Consider the following 19,727-nt stretch of genomic DNA (forward strand, 5'->3'; position numbering starts at 1 on the left):
ATCCCATACTCTGGGAATTCATAATTGCAACAACCACTGAACTCGGCTCTAAAGAGATAGCACCCTTTCTTCCGAAAGAAACACTTTGCCTAACCGGGTGTAAACCTCACTCCCAGTAGGACTGTGTCGGGGTCAAATGACTCTTGGCCACGTTCACAACCCAGCCGAGAGAGTGGAGAACATCACAAACCCTGCAAATCGAATGTCGACATAGATCTGCCAACTTTGCTCTGATCAACCAGTCGTCTAGATAAGGATGCACCAGGAGACCTATCTTCTGAAGTGCCGCCACTACCACCCCCATCACTTTGATGAAAATGCGTGGGGCTGTGGCCAGACCGAAAGGAAGTGCCCTGAACTGAAAACATTATCCCAGGATCATGAAGCGTAGAAAACGCTGGGACTCCAAGTGAATCAGAATGTGCAGATAGGCTTCTGTAAGATCCAGAGAAGCCAGGAACTTCCCCTTGCACACCGCCGCTATCACCAAATGCAAGGTTTCCATCCGGAAGTGGGGGACTTTGAGGGCAGTATTCACTCTCTTCAAATCGAGGATGGGCCGAAACATGCCCTCCTTCTTTGGAACCACAAAATAAATGGAGTAGCATCCCTTTTGGAGCTCCGCCGAGGGCACTGGAATGACCACCCCAAGTCCTGGAGGCAGCCTAAGGTCTCCCGTACCGCCTCCCGCTTGCGCCCCAGTCCGCAAGGTGAAATTAGAAATAGAACGGACCGAGCAAATTCTAACACGTAGCTGTCTCTTATTATACTGAGAACCCACTGATCCTGCGTGATGTTGGCCCACTCGTCGTAAAACTGCGTCAAGCGACCTCCTATAATAGGAATGATGGAGTGGACCAGCCTCGCTTCATAGTGAGGACTTGACTGGCTGCAGATCCTCCTGCAGCACCCCAAAATGGCCTATGGGCCCCCCCAAAAGGACTGCCCCCAAGTATGCCCTCTAAGGGAAAACGACCTCAGAGAAGCAAAGGGAGCCCTCATCGACCGAGATCTCCTGTCGGTACGGAGATGCGAACGGGTCTGAAAAAAACCTTTTCACCTTAGGTCTGTGCTCCGGGAACCATAGTGGCTTATTCTCCCCAAGCGACTGAATCAGATGCTCAAGGTCATCCCCAAACAACAGATGCCCCTTGAACAGCAAAGAGCCTAACTGCATCTTAGAGGAGACGTCCACTGACCAATTACACAACCACAACAACCGTCTGGCTGCATCAGCCGAAGCCATAGCTCTGGAGGACGTACGCACCAAATCATAGAGGGCATCTGCCCCAAACGCAACCGATGCCTCTATTCGCTCAACACTATCCGCTTGCTCCCCCGACTTCGGGAGCAGGTCCTGCAGGTGCTGCACCCAACGGAGATAAGCCCGCTGCATAAAGCTTGAGCAAATCGCCGCATGCAAACCCAGCGCACAGACCTCAAAGATCCGTTTGAGGTGAACCTCCAATTTGCGGTCTTGCATATCTTTCAATGCCGCAGAACCCACCACGGGAATGGTGGTCCACTTAGTCACTGCGGACACTGCCGCATCGACCTTAGGAAGGACAAAACACTCCAAGACCTCCTCTGGAGGGGGATAGAGCTTCCCCAAGGTCCTCCCCACCTTCAGCGAAGCATCAGGTGTCCCCCACTCTGCATCCACCAACTTCTTAGCCGCCTTATAGTACAGAAAGGAAGCTGGGGCACCTCTTACCCTGTCCAGGGCAGGATCCTCTTCCTCCAAATCCGGGTCACTTTGGGGCATTTTAACATCCAACACCTGAAAGGCTAAGGGCAGCAACACCTCCAATTCCTCTCTTTGGAACAGGCGGACCTCCTCAGTATCCTCGGACCCGAGACTAGGGACCCCTGGATCATCTCCCAGCAAAGTATCCCCAGACGTCGGTGCCCCCTGACCTGCCGGTACCCCTGAGTCCGGGTCCTCGGGAGCATCACTGGAGTTACCAAGGCCCCCTCTGACAGACCACCCTGGAGCAGGAGGTGTCTGAAACCTCCGAGCAGAAAGCAATGATGGCCTGACCCCGAAAGCGGGTCCTGAGCCCGGCAACGAACTTCCCAGAGACCGCTCAGCATTAAGGCCAACTCCACATCCAGGCTGTTTGCTGGCCAAAAAGGCCTCATGCAGTAATAAAACAAATTCTGGGGAAAAACACTTTATAACCCCATCACCCTCAGAGCTAGAGGCAGCACCAGGCCCACTCACGATTTCCTCCCACTCAAGGCCCCCCTCAACTGACCCCGAAGTCTGAACGGGCCAGAGACAAAGGAGGTGGACCATCCCCCACTCTCCCCGATGGCGTGGGAACTGCCACCGAAAAATCCAAGATGGCCACCGTTCCCGAACCCTCGGAGGAAGAATCAGTACCCCGGACAGCACTGTGGCCGAAAATAGCCCCCAAATCGCCGGAACAACGATGCTTCGCCAGTGGAGGAGCTCCGGAGGAGCCCTCCCCGCCCTCCGAACATGAAGCACAAAGACCGGCCCTGTTTAGATGCAATCGTGCCGAGCCACAGGCTCCACAAGCAGCACCTCAGGTCATGCTGAGGAAGGGAAATAAAAATACCGTCGAGAGCCAAAAAGAAAAAGTAAGGAAAAAAATCCCCAAAGGAAAAAGAAAGCTTCCCTCACCCTGGAGCTGATCTTACTGGGGGGAAGTCGCCATCAGAGCTGTGCTGCCGTCTGCCAGAAGAAAACAGCCTTTGAATTTTTTTTACTTTATGGAAAGATACACTGAGAGCTAAAACCCTGACGAAAAGAAACAGGTAGTCTCAGCCATAAGGGAACGAAAAACTCCCCGGAGAGCCTGCAGCCACTGGGCTGCCTCATGAGGGAGAGAACTGGACAACCAGATGTACATCCCACGGGCGCTCAGACGGGCTCACAAAAAGGAGAAACCCCCGGCCTATCTGCCTCTACCGGACAGGGTAAGACCAACCAGGAATCCAACGAAAAAACAAAAACCTCCGGGAGGCTCAAAAGAAAAGCATTAAAGACAAAAAACCCACAGAACTGCAGGTAGAGCACCTGTGCCATCTGCTAGAGACAGAGAAAATACTGAGGAACTGCAGGTGGCACTAGGCTTTATGTAGCAGGGTCAGCAAGTTTTTCTCTCTGTCTCCACCTGCTGGCAGGGATGTGTGAGCCCAGGCGTCTGGACTGATCCGGGTACGTACAGGGAAAGAGAACATACTGAGGAACTGCAGGTGGCACTAGGCTTTATGTAGCAGGGTCAGGCAAGTTTTTCTCTCTGTCTCCACCTGCTGGCAGGGATGTGTGAGCCCAGGCGTCTGGACTGATCCGGGTACGTACAGGGAAAGAGAACATACTGAGGAACTGCAGGTGGCACTAGGCTTTATGTAGCAGGGTCAGGCAAGTTTTTCTCTCAGTCTCCACCTGCTGGCAGGGATGTGTGAGCCCAGGCATCTGGACTGATCCGGGTACGTACAGGGAAAGAGAAAATACTGAGGAACTGCAGGTGGCACTAGGCTTTATGTAGCAGGGTCAGGCAAGTTTTTCTCTCTGTCTCCACCTGCTGGCAGGGATGTGTGAGCCCAGGCATCTGGACTGATCCGGGTACGTACAGGGAAAGAGAAAATACTGAGGAACTGCAGGTGGCACTAGGCTTTATGTAGCAGGGTCAGGCAAGTTTTTCTCTCTGTCTCCACCTGCTGGCAGGGATGTATGAGCCCAGGCGTCTGGACTGATCCGGGTACGTACAGGGAAAGAGAACATACTGAGGAACTGCAGGTGGCACTAGGCTTTATGTAGCAGGGTGAGCAAGTTTTTCTCTCTGTCTCCACCTGCTGGCAGGGATGTATGAGCCCAGGCGTCTGGACTGAACCGGGTACGTACAGGGAAAGAGAACATACTGAGGAACTGCAGGTGGCACTAGGCTTTATGTAGCAGGGTCAGGCAAGTTTTTCTCTCTGTCTCCACCTGCTGGCAGGGATGTGTGAGCCCAGGCATCTGGACTGAACCGGGTACGTACAGGGAAAGAGAACATACTGAGGAACTGCAGGTGGCACTAGGCTTTATGTAGCAGGGTGAGCAAGTTTTTCTCTCTGTCTCCACCTGCTGGCAGGGATGTATGAGCCCAGGCGTCTGGACTGAACCGGGTACGTACAGGGAAAGAGAACATACTGAGGAACTGCAGGTGGCACTAGGCTTTATGTAGCAGGGTCAGGCAAGTTTTTCTCTCTGTCTCCACCTGCTGGCAGGGATGTATGAGCCCAGGCGTCTGGACTGAACCGGGTACGTACAGGGAAAGAGAACATACTGAGGAACTGCAGGTGGCACTAGGCTTTATGTAGCAGGGTCAGGCAAGTTTTTCTCTCTGTCTCCACCTGCTGGCAGGGATGTATGAGCCCAGGCGTCTGGACTGATCTGGGTACGTACAGGGAAAGAGAAAATACTGAGGAACTGCAGGTGGCACTAGGCTTTATGTAGCAGGGTAAGCAAGTTTTTCTCTCTGTCTCCACCTGCTGGCAGGGATGTATGAGCCCAAGCGTCTGGACTGAACCGGGTACGTACAGGTATCAGAGAATATCGTGTAATGCCTCTGTATCGCTCCATGGTACAACCTCATCTTGAGTATTGTGTGCAATTCTGGTCACCGCATCTCAAAAGAGATATAGTGGAATAGAAAAGGTACAGACAAGGGCGACCAAGATGATAAAGGGGATGGAACAGCTCCCCTATGAGGAAAGACTAAAGAGGTTAGGACTCTTCAGCCTGGAGAAGAGACGGCTGAGGGGAGATATGATAGAGGTCTATAAAATAATGAGTGGAATGGAACGAGTAAATGGTTGTTTACCTTTTCAAAGAGTACAAAAACTATGGGACAGACATCGAAGTTGCCAGGTGATACATTTAAAACTAATTAAGAGAAAATATTTTTTACTCAATGAATAATTAAGCTCTGAAATTCGTTGCCAGAGTATATGGTGAAAGCTATTAGTGTAGCTGTGTTTAAAATCAGTGTGGACAAGTTCCTGGAAGAAAAATCCATAATCCATTATTAAGATGGAGCTGCAGAAATCCATTTTTTATCCCTGAAATAAGCAGCTGGAAATCTACCTACCCTTGGGATCCTGCCAGGTACTTGTGACCTGGATTGGCTACTGTTGGAAACAGGATGCTGGGCTTCATGGACTCTTGGTCTGATCCAGTTTGGCAAGCCTAATGTTAAACTAACTGGGTCCATGCCAGCAGGTTGGTGGTGTTCAGCAAGATACTAAGGAGAAAACAAGGGGCAGACATTTTTATTTACGCAGGTGCTTTTGTGAGATGTTTCTGTATTGTGTTTCAGCAGTGGCTATTTTCTCTCTGTTTTTTATGTTTTATGATGATTATGAATGATCTGTTATGGACACTGCCTAGAACCATGGCAGTAGGCAACTTATAAACGCCCTAAATAAACAGATAAAGCAAGACCAACTAATGACATCACAGGCCACAGCAGCTAGGCTAACAGCAGGTTTGGTGCCAACAAGTTGGTTCCAGCAAGGGCTGGTTGTTCAGGTAACAAACGCACTAGTTTTGGCATTTGTTGGTTATTACAAAGCTTGGTGGTAAGACAGGGGGTGGGGATCGGGAATATGTTGAATTAAGTAAGGGAACCTGTATGCTCATTTACCCAGGAAGGTAGAGAACCAGAGAGGAAGACCAGAAAGAGAGACATTAAACTATCAAACTTTTAGGGCTGGCAGCTGAGACAGATCCTTGGCAGTGTGAACAGGAGTAACTGTGCAGACTGGATGGGCCAATTGCTCTTTACTGCAGTCGTCCACTGTGTTACTTGGACAGATGTTGAATGGATTGTAAGGCAATCCTTTAGTTAAGTTTACTTTATTTACTTAAATGATTGCAATTTCTTACACTTGTAATTCAGTGTGATGTACCCTGTTCAACAAGATAAAACAACTAATTTATTTAAAAGATCACTTTCAAAAAGAGACTCAAAACTTGGTTATTCGAGCAAGCATTTAATTAATGCCAACTAATTACTCTGACCTTACTTCACCATTCGTCAGACTCTCCATTAGATTACCGATCAGATTATATAGTAGATTAACACTCCAACTCTACATTCCTTCATCACAAATAAATGATCCATAGTCCGTATATTATATTAATCTAATACACACCCAGAGCTATAGCCAAGCTTGCAAAAGAATCGTAGTATTATTATTATTTTATACGTTTGGTTTTATTACCCTGTTCTCTCTAATCCTAGTTTATTTCCCCTGTTTTAATGTAATCGCATTCTTACATGCTTGTTATTGTTATAATGTAAACCGAAATGATATGTAACTTTGCTACATGAATTGCGATATATAAAAATGTTAAATAAATAAATACATAAATAAAAGGTTACAATATATAAAATAAACATATTTAAATCAAATGTTAATAAAAAAATAACAGCAAAATAAAATAACTAATAATAGAAATAATTATTATATTGTAGATAATGAGGAAGAGGCTTCGGAGAGAAAAGATTTAATTAGAGGGATAACTTGAGAAACTGTCATCAATAAAAGGGTCTACAGGTCCTTCAAGGTTCCTTACCCAAACCCTTGGCTTTCTTCTTCTCTTGTGTGCGTTTCTGGTCCCTGTCAAATGCTCTGTCCTCTTCCACACTAGTCTCTCCCTTCAATTCATCCTTCTCCCCATTCATCTGTGTACATTCAGGCTCCTGCTCCCCATTTCTCGTGGACTCGTTCAAGCACTTCTCCGCATCGTCAGGTTCTGTGGACTCGCTCGCAGCTTCTTGACTGGCATCGATACAGTATGTATTCAAGATGTCTTCGAGTTGCCTGCTAAGTTCTTCTGACACATCGCAGGTTGAGGGTTGAGAACATGCTACATCTCCCTCTGTAAACAGAAAAAAAAAGACAGAAGAATGATAGCAGATCGGACCAGAAGGCTTTCCCCTCACTTCTCCACTGCTAGGGATCCTCCATGCTTACATAAGAACATGCCATGCTGGGTCAGACCAAGTGTCCATGAACCCAGCATCCTGTTTCCAACAGTGGCCAATCCAGGCCATAAGAACCTGGCAAGTACCCAAACACTAAGTCTATTCCATGTTACTATTGCTAGTAATAGCAGTGGCTATTTTCTAAGTCAACTTAATTAATAGCAGGTAATTGACTTCTCCTCCAAGAACGTATCCAATCCTTTTTTAAACTCAGCTATACTAACTGCACTAACCACATCCTCTAGCAACAAATTCCAGAGTTGAATTGTACATTGAGTGAAAAAGAACTTTCTCCGATTAGTTTTAAATGTGCCACATGCTAACTTCATGGAGTGCCCCCTAGTCTATTATTTGAAAGAGTAAATTACCGATTCACATCTACCCGTTCTAGACCTCTCATGATTTTAAACACCTCTATCATATCCCCCCCTCAGCCGTCTCTTCTCCAAGCTGAAAAGTCCTAACCTCTTTAGTCTTTCCTCATAGGGGAGCTGTTCCATTCCCCTTATCATTTTGGTTGCCCTTCTCTGTACCTTCTCCATCGCAACTATATATTTTTTGAGATGCGGTGACCAGAATTGCACAAAGTATTCAAGGTGCGGTCTCACCATGGAGCGATACAGAGGCATTATGACATTTTCCGTTTTATTCACCATTCCCTTTCTAATAATTCCCAACATTCTGTTTGCTTTTTTGACTGCTGCAGCACACTGCACCGATGATTTCAATGTGTTATCCACTATGACGCCTAGATCTCTTTCTTGGGTGGTAGCACCTAATATGGAACCTAACATTGTGTAACTATAGCATGGGTTATTTTTCCCTATATGCATCACCTTGCACTTATCCACATTAAATTTAATCTGCCATTTTGATGCCCAATTTTCCAGTCTCACAAGGTCTTCCTGCAATTTATCACAATCTGCTTGTGATTTAACTACTCTGAACAATTTTGTGTCATCTCAAATTTGATTATCTCACTCGTCGTATTTCTTTCCAGATCATTTATAAATATATTTAAAAGTAAGGGTCCCAATACAGATCCCTGAGGCACTCCACTGCCCACTTCCTTCCACTGAGAAAATTGACCATTTAATCCTACTCTCTGTTTCCTGTCTTTTAGCCAGTTTGCAATCCACGAAAGGACATTGCCACCTATCCCATAACTTTTTACTTTTCCTAGAAGTCTCTCATGAGGAACTTTGTCAAATGCCTTCTGAAAATCCAAGTACACTACATCTACCGGTTCACCTTTATCCACGTGTTTATTAACCGCTTCAAAAAAGTGAAGCAGATTTGTGAGGGAAAACTTGCCCTGGGTAAAGCCATGCTGACTTTGTTCCATTAAACCATGTCTTTCTATATGTTCTGTGATTTTGATGTTTAGAACACTTTCCACTATTTTTCTTGGCACTGAAGTTAGGCTAACTGGTCTGTAGTTACCCGGATCGCCCCTGGAGCCCTTTTTAAATATTGGGATTACATTAGCTATCCTCCAGCCTTCAGGTACAATGGATGATTTTAATGATAGGTTACACATTTTTACTAATAGGTCTGAAATTTCATTTTTGAGTTCCTTCAGAACTCTGGGGTGTATACCATCCGGTCCAGGTGATTTACTACTCTTACGTTTGTCAATCAGGTCTACCAGATCTTCTAGGTTCACCGTGATTTGATTCAGTCCATCTGAATCATTACCCATGAAAACCTTCTCCGGTACGGGTACCTCCTCAACATCCTCTTCAGTAAACACCGAAGCAAAGAAATCATTTAATCTTTCTGCGATGGCCTTATCTTCTCTAAGTGCCCCTTTAACCCCTCGATCATCTAACGGTCCAACTGACTCCCTCACAGGCTTTCTGCTTTGGATATATTTAAAAAAGTTTTTACTGTGAGTTTTTGCCTCTACGGCCAACTTCTTTTCAAATCCTCTTTTAGCCTGTCTTACCAATGTCTTACATTTAACTTGCCAATGTTTATGCATTATCCTATTTTCTTCTGTTGATCCTTCTTCCAATTTTTGAATGAAGATCTTTTGGCTAAAATAGCTTCTTTCAACTCCCCTTTTAACCATGCCAGTAATCGTTTTGCCTTCTTTCCACCTTTCTTAATGTGTGGAATACATCTGGACTGTGCTTCTAGGGTGGTATTTTTTAACAATGACCACGCCTCTTGCACACTTTTTACTTTTGTAGCTGCTCCTTTCAGTTTTTTTCTAACAATTTTTCTCATTTTATCAAAATTTCCCTTTTGAAAGTTTAGCACGAGCACCATGGATTTGCTTACTGCCCCCCTTCCAGTCATTCATTCAAATTTGATCATATTATGATCACTATTGCCAAGTGGCCCCACCACCATTACCTCTCTCACCAAATCCTGTGCTCCTCTGAGAATTAGATCTAAAATTGCTCCCTCCCTTGTCGGTTCCTGAACCAATTGCTCCATAAAACTGTCATTTATTCCATCCAGGAACTTTATATCTCTAGCATGATGATACATTTACCCAGGCTTTGTCCCCTCCTCTCCCCATCAGAAGGGATTTTCTGTGCTCATCTCAGTCCTTGTCAAATTCTCTTATTGATTTTACTTCCATCACTTCAAAGGGAAAAAATTTTAATCCACACATCGCAAGTTTCTCAGATCAAAGAAACATGGCCTACCAGTCTGTCCATCCACATCAACTGCTCAGCTCTCCCCTGTGCTTGTCCCATGCTTTCTTGAATTCAGATACGGTCCCTGTTTCTACCATGCACCCACCAGCCTCTCTGTAAAGAAATATTCCCTTGGATTGCTGTCACCCTCATCCCAGAAGAGCTTCGCCTCCTGTGCATAGGTATTTGAAGTGCCTCTATCATCATCTCCCGTCATTCTGTTTTGACCCGAGGAAGGGAGTGGTAGCTGCGGAAAGCTGGTCAAGGAATGTATTAAATCACCTTACAGATATCGTTTTTTATTGGCCTTTATTTCCGTACACAGTGGATACGTGAAACACGTGATAATGGATAAGTGACAGAGAAAGAGAAAGCCGGGCACACAGATCAGGGGCTGGAAGACGCAATGGCAGGGCTGGGGAGCTAGAGGGAAGCGCCTGCCCCGAAGAGGAGGTAGGTGTCACTGAGAAGGGAGGGTCTCTCTCCCCGCCGGGCTCCGAGCACGCAGCTCGTCTGCGGAGAGCTGGGGGCCCACGCGCGGCACGGGGGGGGGACCGACTGCCCCTAACCTCTCTCTCCGGCGCCCCGCTTCCTGCCGCCACTCACCTGCCATCTTGCAGCCGCCACCGTCAGCCATTGAAAACCTCTGCCCCTTCCCCCTGTCACTGCGCCGGATGCGCAGAGAACGCCAGCACTCACTTCCTTAGCAACGGGCCTGTGCCCTAGCCTGCACTTCCTTAGCAACCAGCGGGCTCCTGCCACGGTGTTTCCTTAGCGACAGGTGCTTCCGTCCTCGGGAGAGTCGCGCCGCGGTGCCTTGTGGGAGAGGCCTTCGCTTGACTTCCGGGCTGCTGCTGGCTGGCGGTTTGAAGATGGAAGCGGGAGGGGCGCTGCAGAGGAAGAGAGTGACGGCGCTGCAGGTCTGTTATAGCAATTCTCGTGTCCTCCTTCATGGACCTTCAGCCGATCTTTATGTTATCTGTTCTATATATAGTACATGGACAACATATGTAAAATTGTCATGGCAGTAAAGTTCGGGAATCTGATTCTGACCCCTCCCCCGCTTCACATCCCATCAGGTCCCCCTGGGATTCCATCTACCGGGGATACCCCACCTTCCTCCCATCATCACATCCCTCGCGATATAGCCCACATTCTTCCCGTCATATCGCCCCCAAAAGTACACACCAACCCCCCCCCTCTCCCGCCCATATCATACATTCCTCCCTCCTTCCCTAGTGATATGCTACATTCCTCCAGTCATATTTCCTGCAGAGTATCACACCAACCCCCCTTACATAAGAAATTGCCATGCTGGGTCAGTCCAAGGGTCCATCAAGCCCAGCATCCTGTTTCCAACAGAGGTCAAACCAGGTCACAAGAACCTGGCAAGTACCCAAACACTAAGAAGATCCCATGCTACATTCCTCTCATCTCCCCCCCCCCCCCCCCCCCCCCCCCCCCCCGGAAATACACACCATCCTCCTCCCCCTGTGATATCCCCCATTCCTCCCATCATATTGCCCCCACTTCCAATTGGGCTTCCAGTTCAAAGGAACAAGAGAAAACTGCTGATCTCATCCTCACGACCCTACCCCTCTTTAAAAAAAAATAAATGGTGCTTAAAGCTAGAATCATTTTCTTTTTTTCAGGAACACACAGGTCTTAGCTGTTCTCAATTCCTTGTTTTGGGTTTTTTTTTTCCTGAAGGCTCATATCAGGGGCTTCCTGGTGAGGAAGAAGCTGCAAAGCCTCTGTGCAGATTATGAGAGTACAGTGAAGGAGATAGAAGGAGACCTGTTTCTCCTGCAATGGGTGGGGAATCTCATTCCAAGGCCTCTGTTTTCAAGAGCAGTAAGTATGAGAACCTCTGCTTCCTAAGGAGAAGTCTCAGTGGCACCCCTTCATCTCACCTGAGTGCTGCTTTCTGTCTCAATAGTAAGGGATTTGCATTGCTGGAGTTTAGAGAGGAGAAGAACCAGTCTGGCATAATTCTGACCCTAAAAACTGTGAGCAGGTATTATAGAACAAAATTGGAATTGCACAGTTTTGCTGCAGCTTTCCCAGAGTTTAGATATTATCTCCCAGAGAGCAACACATTTGTCTTTGGCCAGAGCTCTTATAACAAAACTTTTGTTCTATCTTAATTCTTCTCTGTCTGATCTGACCTTCTAGAGAGCTTTTTAGGACTTGGAAGCTGGCACATTACAATAAAACCTAAAGCTTTAGCTGTGTTCTTTTAATGTAGTGACATGGTTTCTCCTGCAGAAGAGTAAAGTGAAGCTGTTGCCTGTTGAAGAGACTATCTCTAAGAGACTGGGCAAAACCCAGGGAGCGCTTTCTCCATCAGAGGCTGAGGAGCCAGAGAAAGATATCTCATTCCCAAGAGACACATACTCTGCAACCCCAGACCAGCCAAATGAGGCGAGGGTACTTCAGAGGGATTGTAGTGGGATGGAGCCCAACGCAACAACTTTCAGTAAAGGAGATGGAGACTGCCTGAATTCCAGCAGCACAAGCTCTTTGTGGGGCAGCGCTGATTTGGAAATGGGATGCACAGTACGGAAAAAAGGTAATAATAACCCATGACTTATTTTACCATAAGAAAAAAGTGTAAGTGGAGGCACCTGGTACAGTATAAAGTGTGTCCACAGTACAAATAGTTATTTATGGGCTTTTCTCAGCAGTTCTCTCCTACACTGCATGAAACAATGCTGTAACACTAACAGTCAGTGATATAGACAGCTTGTGCCTCACTTGTATCTGTGACAAAAATACTCATAGAAGACTTTGAGATTTCTAGAATCTACCACTACTGGGCAAGGCTTCAAGGGGGCAGTGTGTCTCTGTCATGGAGCGGAATATGATCCAGAGATCCCTGCTCTTTCACATAATTAACCCTGACTGTCTCTTTTTTTTGCCCCAGAGCTGCCATTCAGGAAAGACAAGGAGGAAATGCCCCTGCATGTGTCTGAGCTACGGCAGTACCACAACCATCTGGCCATGGAACTCCTTTGGTGCCAGCAGGCAATCTCTAGCAGGAAGAATGTAAGGAAATAGGACTACTCATGGCTGGAGGCTCAGTCTGCTTAGGTGCTTGCACTGCAGATAAGAACATAAGAATTGCCATACTGGGTCAGAACAAGGGTCCATCAAGCCCAAGTATCCTGTTTCCAACAGTGGCCAATCCAAGTCACCAGTAACTGGCACGTGCCCAAACATTAAATAGATCTCAAACTACTATTCCTTATTAATTAATAACAGTTTATGGATTTTTCGTCTAGGAACTTATCCAAACCTTTTTTAAATCCAGGTATGCTAACTGCCATAACCACATCCTCTGGCAGTGAATTCCAGAGCTTAACTATGCACTGAGTGAAAAAGTTTTCTTTGATTTGTTTTAAATGAGCTACTTGCTAACTTCATGGAGTGCTCCCTGTCCTTCTATTATCTGAGAGAGTAAATAACCAATTTACATTAACTTGTTCAAGTCCTTTCATCATTTTGTATACTTCTATCATATCCCCCTCTGTTGTCTTTTCTCCAAACTGAACAGCCTTAACGTTTTCTACTCTTGTTCGCCTACCCCTTTTTTCTGTTAATTATACTGCTCATGTTTTTACAGTTGTAAAGCACTGTTGCTAATTCTCAAGTTATCTGTAAACCGGTGTGATGTTACTAAACAAACATTGGTATAGAAAAACCTTTAAATAAATAAAATAACTTGTTTAGCCTTTCCTCATAGGGGAGCCATTCCATGCCCCTTATCATTTTGGTCGCCCTTCTCTGCACTTTCTCCAGTGCAGCTCTATCCTTTTTGAGATGCGGTGACCAGAATTGTACACAGTATGAATGATATTAGCCAGTAAACTACAGATTTTGATACCTGTTACACACAGTTTCTCTTTTCCCTTGACATGCATATAAGTGATATTTCTTGGAGTTTAGAACGCAGTCTTAAGATAGTCTCCAAATGGATTTATTTTGCACATATTATGACAGGAGTGAACTTTACTCATAAACCAGGGTAAGTCAGCTACAATTTCAATTTCTTAGCACATGATGGGAAGAGCCCACCTCCCCTTCACATTACCAGCCTTTGTTAGGATTGTATCCATTTTATTTAGGTGACTTGCAAATTGAATTCCTAGTACTTATTGGATATATTTCCTCCCATTCACCCTTGTTAGTAAGTCTCCTGCTATCTTTCCTCATTTTTTTTATAGACTCCCTTTATGAAATCCTATGTTACTGCAGTCATTTTATTTATCGTTCTCTCTCCAGTGATTTTCTCAAATTTGACTGCATTATAGTTTCTATTGGCTTAGCCGAACTACCTTATTGTGAATGTTTCTGTCTATAGATACACACATCTTGGACTGGTGCTTTGTAATGTATTTATAAATGATCTGGAAAGGGAAACAAGTGAGGTGATCAAATTTGCAGATGAAACTAAATTATTCAGAGTTCTTAAATCAAAGAGGATTGTGAGAAATTACAAGAAGACCTTGCAAAACTGGGAGACTGGGCATGGAAATGGCAATGAAATTTAATGTGGACAAGTGCAAAGTGATGCACTTAGGGAAGAATAATCCTTGCTGTGGTTACACGATGTTAGGTTCCACCCAGGAAGAAGATCTAGGCATCATAATGGATAATGCATTGAAATCATCGGCTCAGTGTGCTGCAGCAGTCAGAAAAGCAAACAAATGTTAGGAATTATTAGGAAGGGAATGGTTAATAGAACGGAAAATGTCATAATGCCTCTGTATCGCTCCATGGTGAGACCGCACCTTGAATACTGTGTACAATTCTGGTCACTGCATCTCAAAAAAGATATAGTTGCGATGGAGAAGGTACAGAGAAGGGCTACCAAAATGATAAGGGGAATGGAACAGCTCCCCTATGAGGAAAGGCTGAAGAGGTTAGGGCTGTTCAGCTTGGAGAAGAGATGGCTGAGGGAGATATGATGATTAAGCTCTGGACTTCATTGACAATTAGCATAGCTGGGTTTAAAAAAGACTTGAACAGGTTCCTGGAGGAGAAGTCCATTAACTGCTATTAATTAAATTGACGTAGAGAAGAGCCACTACTATTACTGGCATCAGTAGAATGGGATGTACTTGCAGCCTGGATTGGCCACTGTTGGAAACAGGATGGTGGGCTGGATGGACCCTCGGTCTGCACTTTCAGCAGTAAGATATGTATCAGTTTCCAGTTCTGAGCTACAGAATCTGCCTTAATCCATTTTTCTGGGTTTTTTCATCTCTGCTTTCTGTGAACAATCAGGCTACTTTTCTGTCTTGTAATTATCAGTCATCTTTAGATTTAAGTTCCTCTTAACTATTCCTGGGTTAAATTTTGATCTACATTTTTCTGTGTGGACTGAGCCACACTAGGTCTTCTCCTTTAAAGAGTTGTTAGGACAGTGCCCTGGCTGCAGGCTGAGGTTAATAAATGTGGGCTAATCAAATGAGGCTGAAATGTTTGGAAATATTCCTGGAGGAATGTAAACTTAGTCTGTTTAACCACATTTTGATTCTTTTGCAGTATTTGACTTTGAAGCAGAGCCTAGGGAGTCCGGAACAATAGAGTCTGACAGCAGCAGAGTGCGCTCTGAAGAAAGGAGCGCCTACACGTCCTCTTCTGGTCTAAGAAAGGTGTTCAGCAGGTGAAGCTTCTCAAAGATGTAACCCAGGCACAAGTCTCTCACTTCTACAGCATCTGATCATCCCTTGCAAATATTTAGAGCCAGAGTGACGGTCTGAGGCATTAACCCTGTTATTACTCCTGTCCCAATAGATTGTGATTGCCTGAGGATGTTGCATCCTTCTGACTAATAGTTCTCATTCCTGCAGCTGCTTCATTTTGGTTTTTTCTGCTTATTTTCAGTTTATTACCCAGGAGCATGGCTGCCAGTGCCTGGGATTAGCACCTCTGACTTTCTTTGAACGTGCAGAGTTTGCAGGGCCTTGTCGCCTTCGATTTCAGACTTCCTGTTTCTTTCCACAGAATGCCTCCAACTCTGCTGCTGCTGACCGGGTGGGGAACAGCAGCAAAATATTTCTACACATTTTCTCCGAGGCTGCCACCTTACATGCATATAAATAGCAGGAAACCATTTTATGAGCGGAGATCTGCTTACTGTTTGAAAATGTCATCAAATTATTCTACCATTTTATAAAGTTGTGTAAATAGGAATCTGCACAGTCCATGTTACCGATCCTGAAAATGTATTTATTAATGCAGAGAGAAATGAGGGTTTCTGTTTTACAAGATTGCTGGTCATACTGCATACAATTAAATCTAGTGCTTGAGCACAGGAAGCCCTCTGTCCTGTTTTTGGGGCTGCTACTGATCATGCAGCATTCCACTGCTTCCAGCCAGCTTCAAACATTAATAGTACTGTGACTCTGAGTCTTTAGGAAAGTTATCAGCTGAAAACCAAAGTCCTACTACAACTCGGACAGTGACCATGCAAGCTTCCTCCTACTCTGCTCTGGAAGGATCACCTCGGGGTGAGAAGGTAATTCAGTCCCCCTGCCTACTGAGAACAGCACTAAGGGTGCCAGTTAGTGTGAAAATGTGCTGCTGTGTTAGTGATGTGACCAGGAGTCTGCTGGGAGCTGGACTGAGAGTTGCCACTGTCATCGAGGTGCGACACAGCGAGAACCCCTATTCCCTGCTTCCAGCAGATGGTAGGATGACCTGATGGTGCAGTAGGATTTCTTGGAAAGCTGTTTTGGCCAGGCCACTGGTGCACTAGTCTATGCAAGCCTGTTAACAGGGGTCTCCAGTCCTAGAGGGCACTTGGTTGATTGTGAGGGGGAAGGCAGACACTGTCAGAAAAAAAGAATATTTTTCAGGAATTCTTTGATTTGTATACTTTGGGGCACCCTGAGAAAATCCTCCTGGATTTCCCCCTTGCCCATACACACCTCACCCCCTTCTGGTCTTCTCTCATTTATACTCTGTGCTGAATATTTAAAATAAAGACCAGGCAAGAGAGCAGCATCAAACGGGTGCTTATGCAGCTTCTTGGAGTGCTTTGTTTAATTTCCCATTCAGAAGACTTTTGGGGCTTCAGTCTCCTTCAGAGCTGAGCGGAGATGGGCAAGCCCAGGAGAAGCCAATGCTATGGGGCCTGCAGCTGCAGGCAGTGCACAGCAGCAGTGGTGTCACGGCAAGGGGGCTCCCTGGAGAATGTTCAGCGACCTCTTTGGGGGTGGGTTCAGATACTCCCCCAGACTTGGGACCGCATTCCAGGTCAAATGCAGGACCAGGGTGCTACAGGGGTTTGTCTAGTTAAGCTCAGTTAGTAAGAGAGGTTGCAGAGAAGAAAGGTGTCTGACACCTGCTGAAAATGCTGTTATGATCAGAGCGTCCTGGGAACTCTGGTTATTGCTCCTAAGGGCTATGCAGATGTTCATATTCAAAAGTGCTTCTGTGCTGAACCTATGAGAACTGTTAGTCAGGGTCAGCCAAGAAACTGGGAGTAGTAGGGCTCGGAAACAAATACCAAACAGTCCCAAGGTTTGAGAAGCAGATGTGCTGAACTGTGATAAGAACAATGGGATGGAGGGGGTTTCTCTCCTCTCCAACCCGTGTTAGAAAAGTCCTAGAAAAATGAGAGGAGCTGTAAGGATCTCAGCATCGTTGTTACAGACAAAATTCCTTGGGCCCATTTCAACTTTCATTAGGGACGTAAGATTTGCTATCTTTATATGTATCTTTTAATACTTTTCTAGTAGCTATTATTATTGTTAGCATTTGCTCTAGTGCTTGCTGTTATTTATCTTTTGTGTTGTTATCCTTTTCCTTAGCAAGTGCTCAGATAAACTTACCCTCAATACCTGGATGCTGGCATTTTTGTTTGTATATCGGAGAAGCCGCTCGCTTTCGCCCTCTTTCCTGAGAATTATCCCTGAGCTAGGCTTGTGGGAGTACAGGCAGGGCCCCTTGCTATATTTTGTGTGTATGTGTATATGTGTGTGTGTGTGTGTGCCCCTTGGTATATTTTGTGTGTATGTGTATATGTGTGTGTGTGTGTGTGCCCCTTGCTATATTTTGTGTGTATGTGTATATGTGTGTGTGTGTGTGTGCCCCTTGGTATATTTTGTGTGTATGTGTATATGTGTGTGTGTGTGTGTGCCCCTTGGTATATTTTGTGTGTATGTGTATATGTGTGTGTGTGTGTGTGCCCCTTGGTATATTTTGTGTGTATATGTGTGTGTGTGTGTGTGCCCCTTGGTATATTTTGCGTGTATGTGTATATGTGTGTGTGTGTGTGTGTGCCCCTTGGTATATTTTGTGTGTATGTGTATATGTGTGTGTGTGTGTGTGCCCCTTGGTATATTTTGTGTGTATGTGTATATGTGTGTGTGTGTGTGTGCCCCTTGGTATATTTTGTGTGTATGTGTATATGTGTGTATGTGTGTGTGTGCCCCTTGGTATATTTTGTGTGTATGTGTATATGTGTGTGTGTGTGTGTGTGTGCCCCTTGGTATAATATGTGTGTATGTGTATATATGTGTGTATGTGTATATGTGTGTGTGTGTGTGTGTGCCCCTTGGTATATTTTGTGTGTATGTGTATATATGTGTGTATGTGTATATGTGTGTGTGTATGTGTGTGTGTGCCCCTTGGTATATTTTGTGTGTATGTGTATATGTGTGTGTGTGTGTGTGTGTGCCCCTTGGTATAATATGTGTGTATGTGTGTATGTGTATATGTGTGTGTGTGTGTGTGTGCCCCTTGGTATATTTTGTGTGTGTGTACCCAGATCCTCCTAAGCTGCAGTTTTGGCGGTTGCTTCTACTCCCAACTAGCAGCAGGGGACTTTTTAATGGAGACCGTGATCCACCTTAGTCCTGGTGCATTGTTCACTATTTCCAGTCACCTTCGATCAGAATAGCATGGCTACAGAAGTCCCAGGCTTTCTGCACTATTCAAAAGCCTGATGAAAAGCCCAATTTTTCCTACTAAAGCTCGTATTGTGGCTCCTGTTCCACGCAAATGGTCTTAGAAGTTGAGGGAGATCCTCCAGACCTGGAGGTGGATCAAGTAGATGCTGAGGATCATTCTGATTCTGCGAGTGCTGTTTCTATGGAGAAAGGAAACGTTTTTTCTCATAAGGAAGATGACTGTCATTTGTCTCTTTTGCAGCCTTGATTACTGCCTCAGGATAGCAGAAGTTATGCTTGAGAGGGCTCCTGTGTGGAATTCTAATGTGAAGGGGCTATGTCCATCCATGAAGCCCTTACCTTTGCGTTCTGAGGTACAGGAGATGGTTTTGGCGGCGTAGAAAGCTTCTGAGTCAGGCCTCAAAGGTGTAAAAATTCTTGTGAAACTGTCTCTCTCTTCCTCCAGATCAGTTCAGTGCTTATTTTAGGTGCTACCTGTGGTTGTTACCCTTAAGGATCTTCAAGGGATTCTCTATCTTCCTCTCCTGAAGCATCTCTGTACTTTCATGGCTCTGGCAGTTCAGATATGCATTTGTGGCGGCTTTGTGGTCAGAGCGCTCTTCCACAGGATTCAACAGCTCCCAAAATGTGACTAGGATGGAGTCAACAGCTGCTTTGTGTTTCCTCTCCATACCCCAGATCAGTCCAGACAAGTGGTTTATGCATCCCTGCCAGCAGATGGAGGCAGAGAACAAAACCTTGAGGCACTGCCACATAACCCAGAGCGCCACCTGCAGTCTGATAGTTTAAAAAGAAAGAAAAAGGTTTTAGCTTAGGGTTAGTAAGAATTTATTTATTTTATTTATTTAAAAACTTTTCTATACCGTCGCTAAGTTATATACCATCGCAACAGTTTACAAATAGGCACATAGACTAAGGTAAGTAAATGTAGGATATCGTACATTCTAACAGGTGCCAATAAAGTTCGGTTACAATTTCATAAATAAAATCATTATTTGAGTAATGTTGGTCAAGTCCAGGTATATTATTGAGTTACTATCTCTTTGAGATATTACTTCTTAAATGTAGGATTGAGTAAATTCATTCTCATCTGCATTACCCTGTACTTTCATTCTCTACCCTCCACACTCTTTAGTGAAGGCTTTTTT

The 19,727-nt window shown here is 45.2% G+C and overlaps 2 protein-coding genes across 5 annotated transcripts in view; one reads left to right on the forward strand and one right to left on the reverse strand.

Annotated features, from left to right (window-relative positions):
• The window catches only part of TXLNA (taxilin alpha), a 29,633-nt gene extending 19,231 nt beyond the window's left edge, over positions 1-10,402 (reverse strand). The window contains exons 1-2 of the mRNA XM_029571873.1: positions 10,262-10,402; positions 6,593-6,898 (exon numbers count right to left, since the gene is read on the reverse strand). Coding sequence (XP_029427733.1) covers positions 6,593-6,898; positions 10,262-10,292 — 337 coding nt within the window. The 5' untranslated portion in view covers positions 10,293-10,402. The remainder of the gene's footprint in view (positions 1-6,592; positions 6,899-10,261) is intronic.
• Positions 10,403-10,438: 36 nt separating this feature from the next.
• IQCC (IQ motif containing C) lies at positions 10,439-17,513 on the forward strand. Of its 4 annotated transcripts, none has more exons than XR_003852017.1 (6): positions 10,456-10,575; positions 11,366-11,509; positions 11,924-12,227; positions 12,582-12,703; positions 15,206-15,326; positions 15,548-17,513. XR_003852017.1 is itself a non-coding variant. In XM_029571876.1 (5 exons), exons 2-5 carry the CDS (start codon positions 11,467-11,469, stop codon positions 15,245-15,247), a joined length of 531 nt encoding a protein of 176 aa, XP_029427736.1. In that variant the 5' UTR covers positions 10,439-10,575; positions 11,366-11,466; the 3' UTR covers positions 15,248-17,513. The 4 variants fall into 4 exon arrangements, 2 of the variants coding, with proteins under 2 accessions (XP_029427736.1, XP_029427735.1); XR_003852018.1 differs by having other exon boundaries at positions 15,668-17,513; XM_029571876.1 differs by having other exon boundaries at positions 10,439-10,575; positions 11,904-12,227; positions 15,206-17,513.
• Positions 17,514-19,727: the final 2,214 nt, after the last annotated feature.

This window comes from Rhinatrema bivittatum, chromosome 11 (genome assembly GCF_901001135.1).
Source record: "Rhinatrema bivittatum chromosome 11, aRhiBiv1.1, whole genome shotgun sequence".
In the NCBI taxonomy this organism is placed as follows: Eukaryota; Metazoa; Chordata; class Amphibia; order Gymnophiona; family Rhinatrematidae; genus Rhinatrema; species Rhinatrema bivittatum.

Excerpts from the sequence above, each read along its gene's own strand:
- IQCC (XM_029571875.1), top strand. The coding sequence starts at position 10,528 with ATGGAAGCGGGAGGGGCGCTGCAGAGGAAGAGAGTGACGGCGCTGCAG. Across the intron at positions 11,510-11,923 it reads GGCCTCTGTTTTCAAGAGCA|AAGAGTAAAGTGAAGCTGTT; the intron begins GTAAGTATGAGA and ends TTTCTCCTGCAG. Across the intron at positions 12,228-12,581 it reads ATGCACAGTACGGAAAAAAG|AGCTGCCATTCAGGAAAGAC; the intron begins GTAATAATAACC and ends TTTTTGCCCCAG.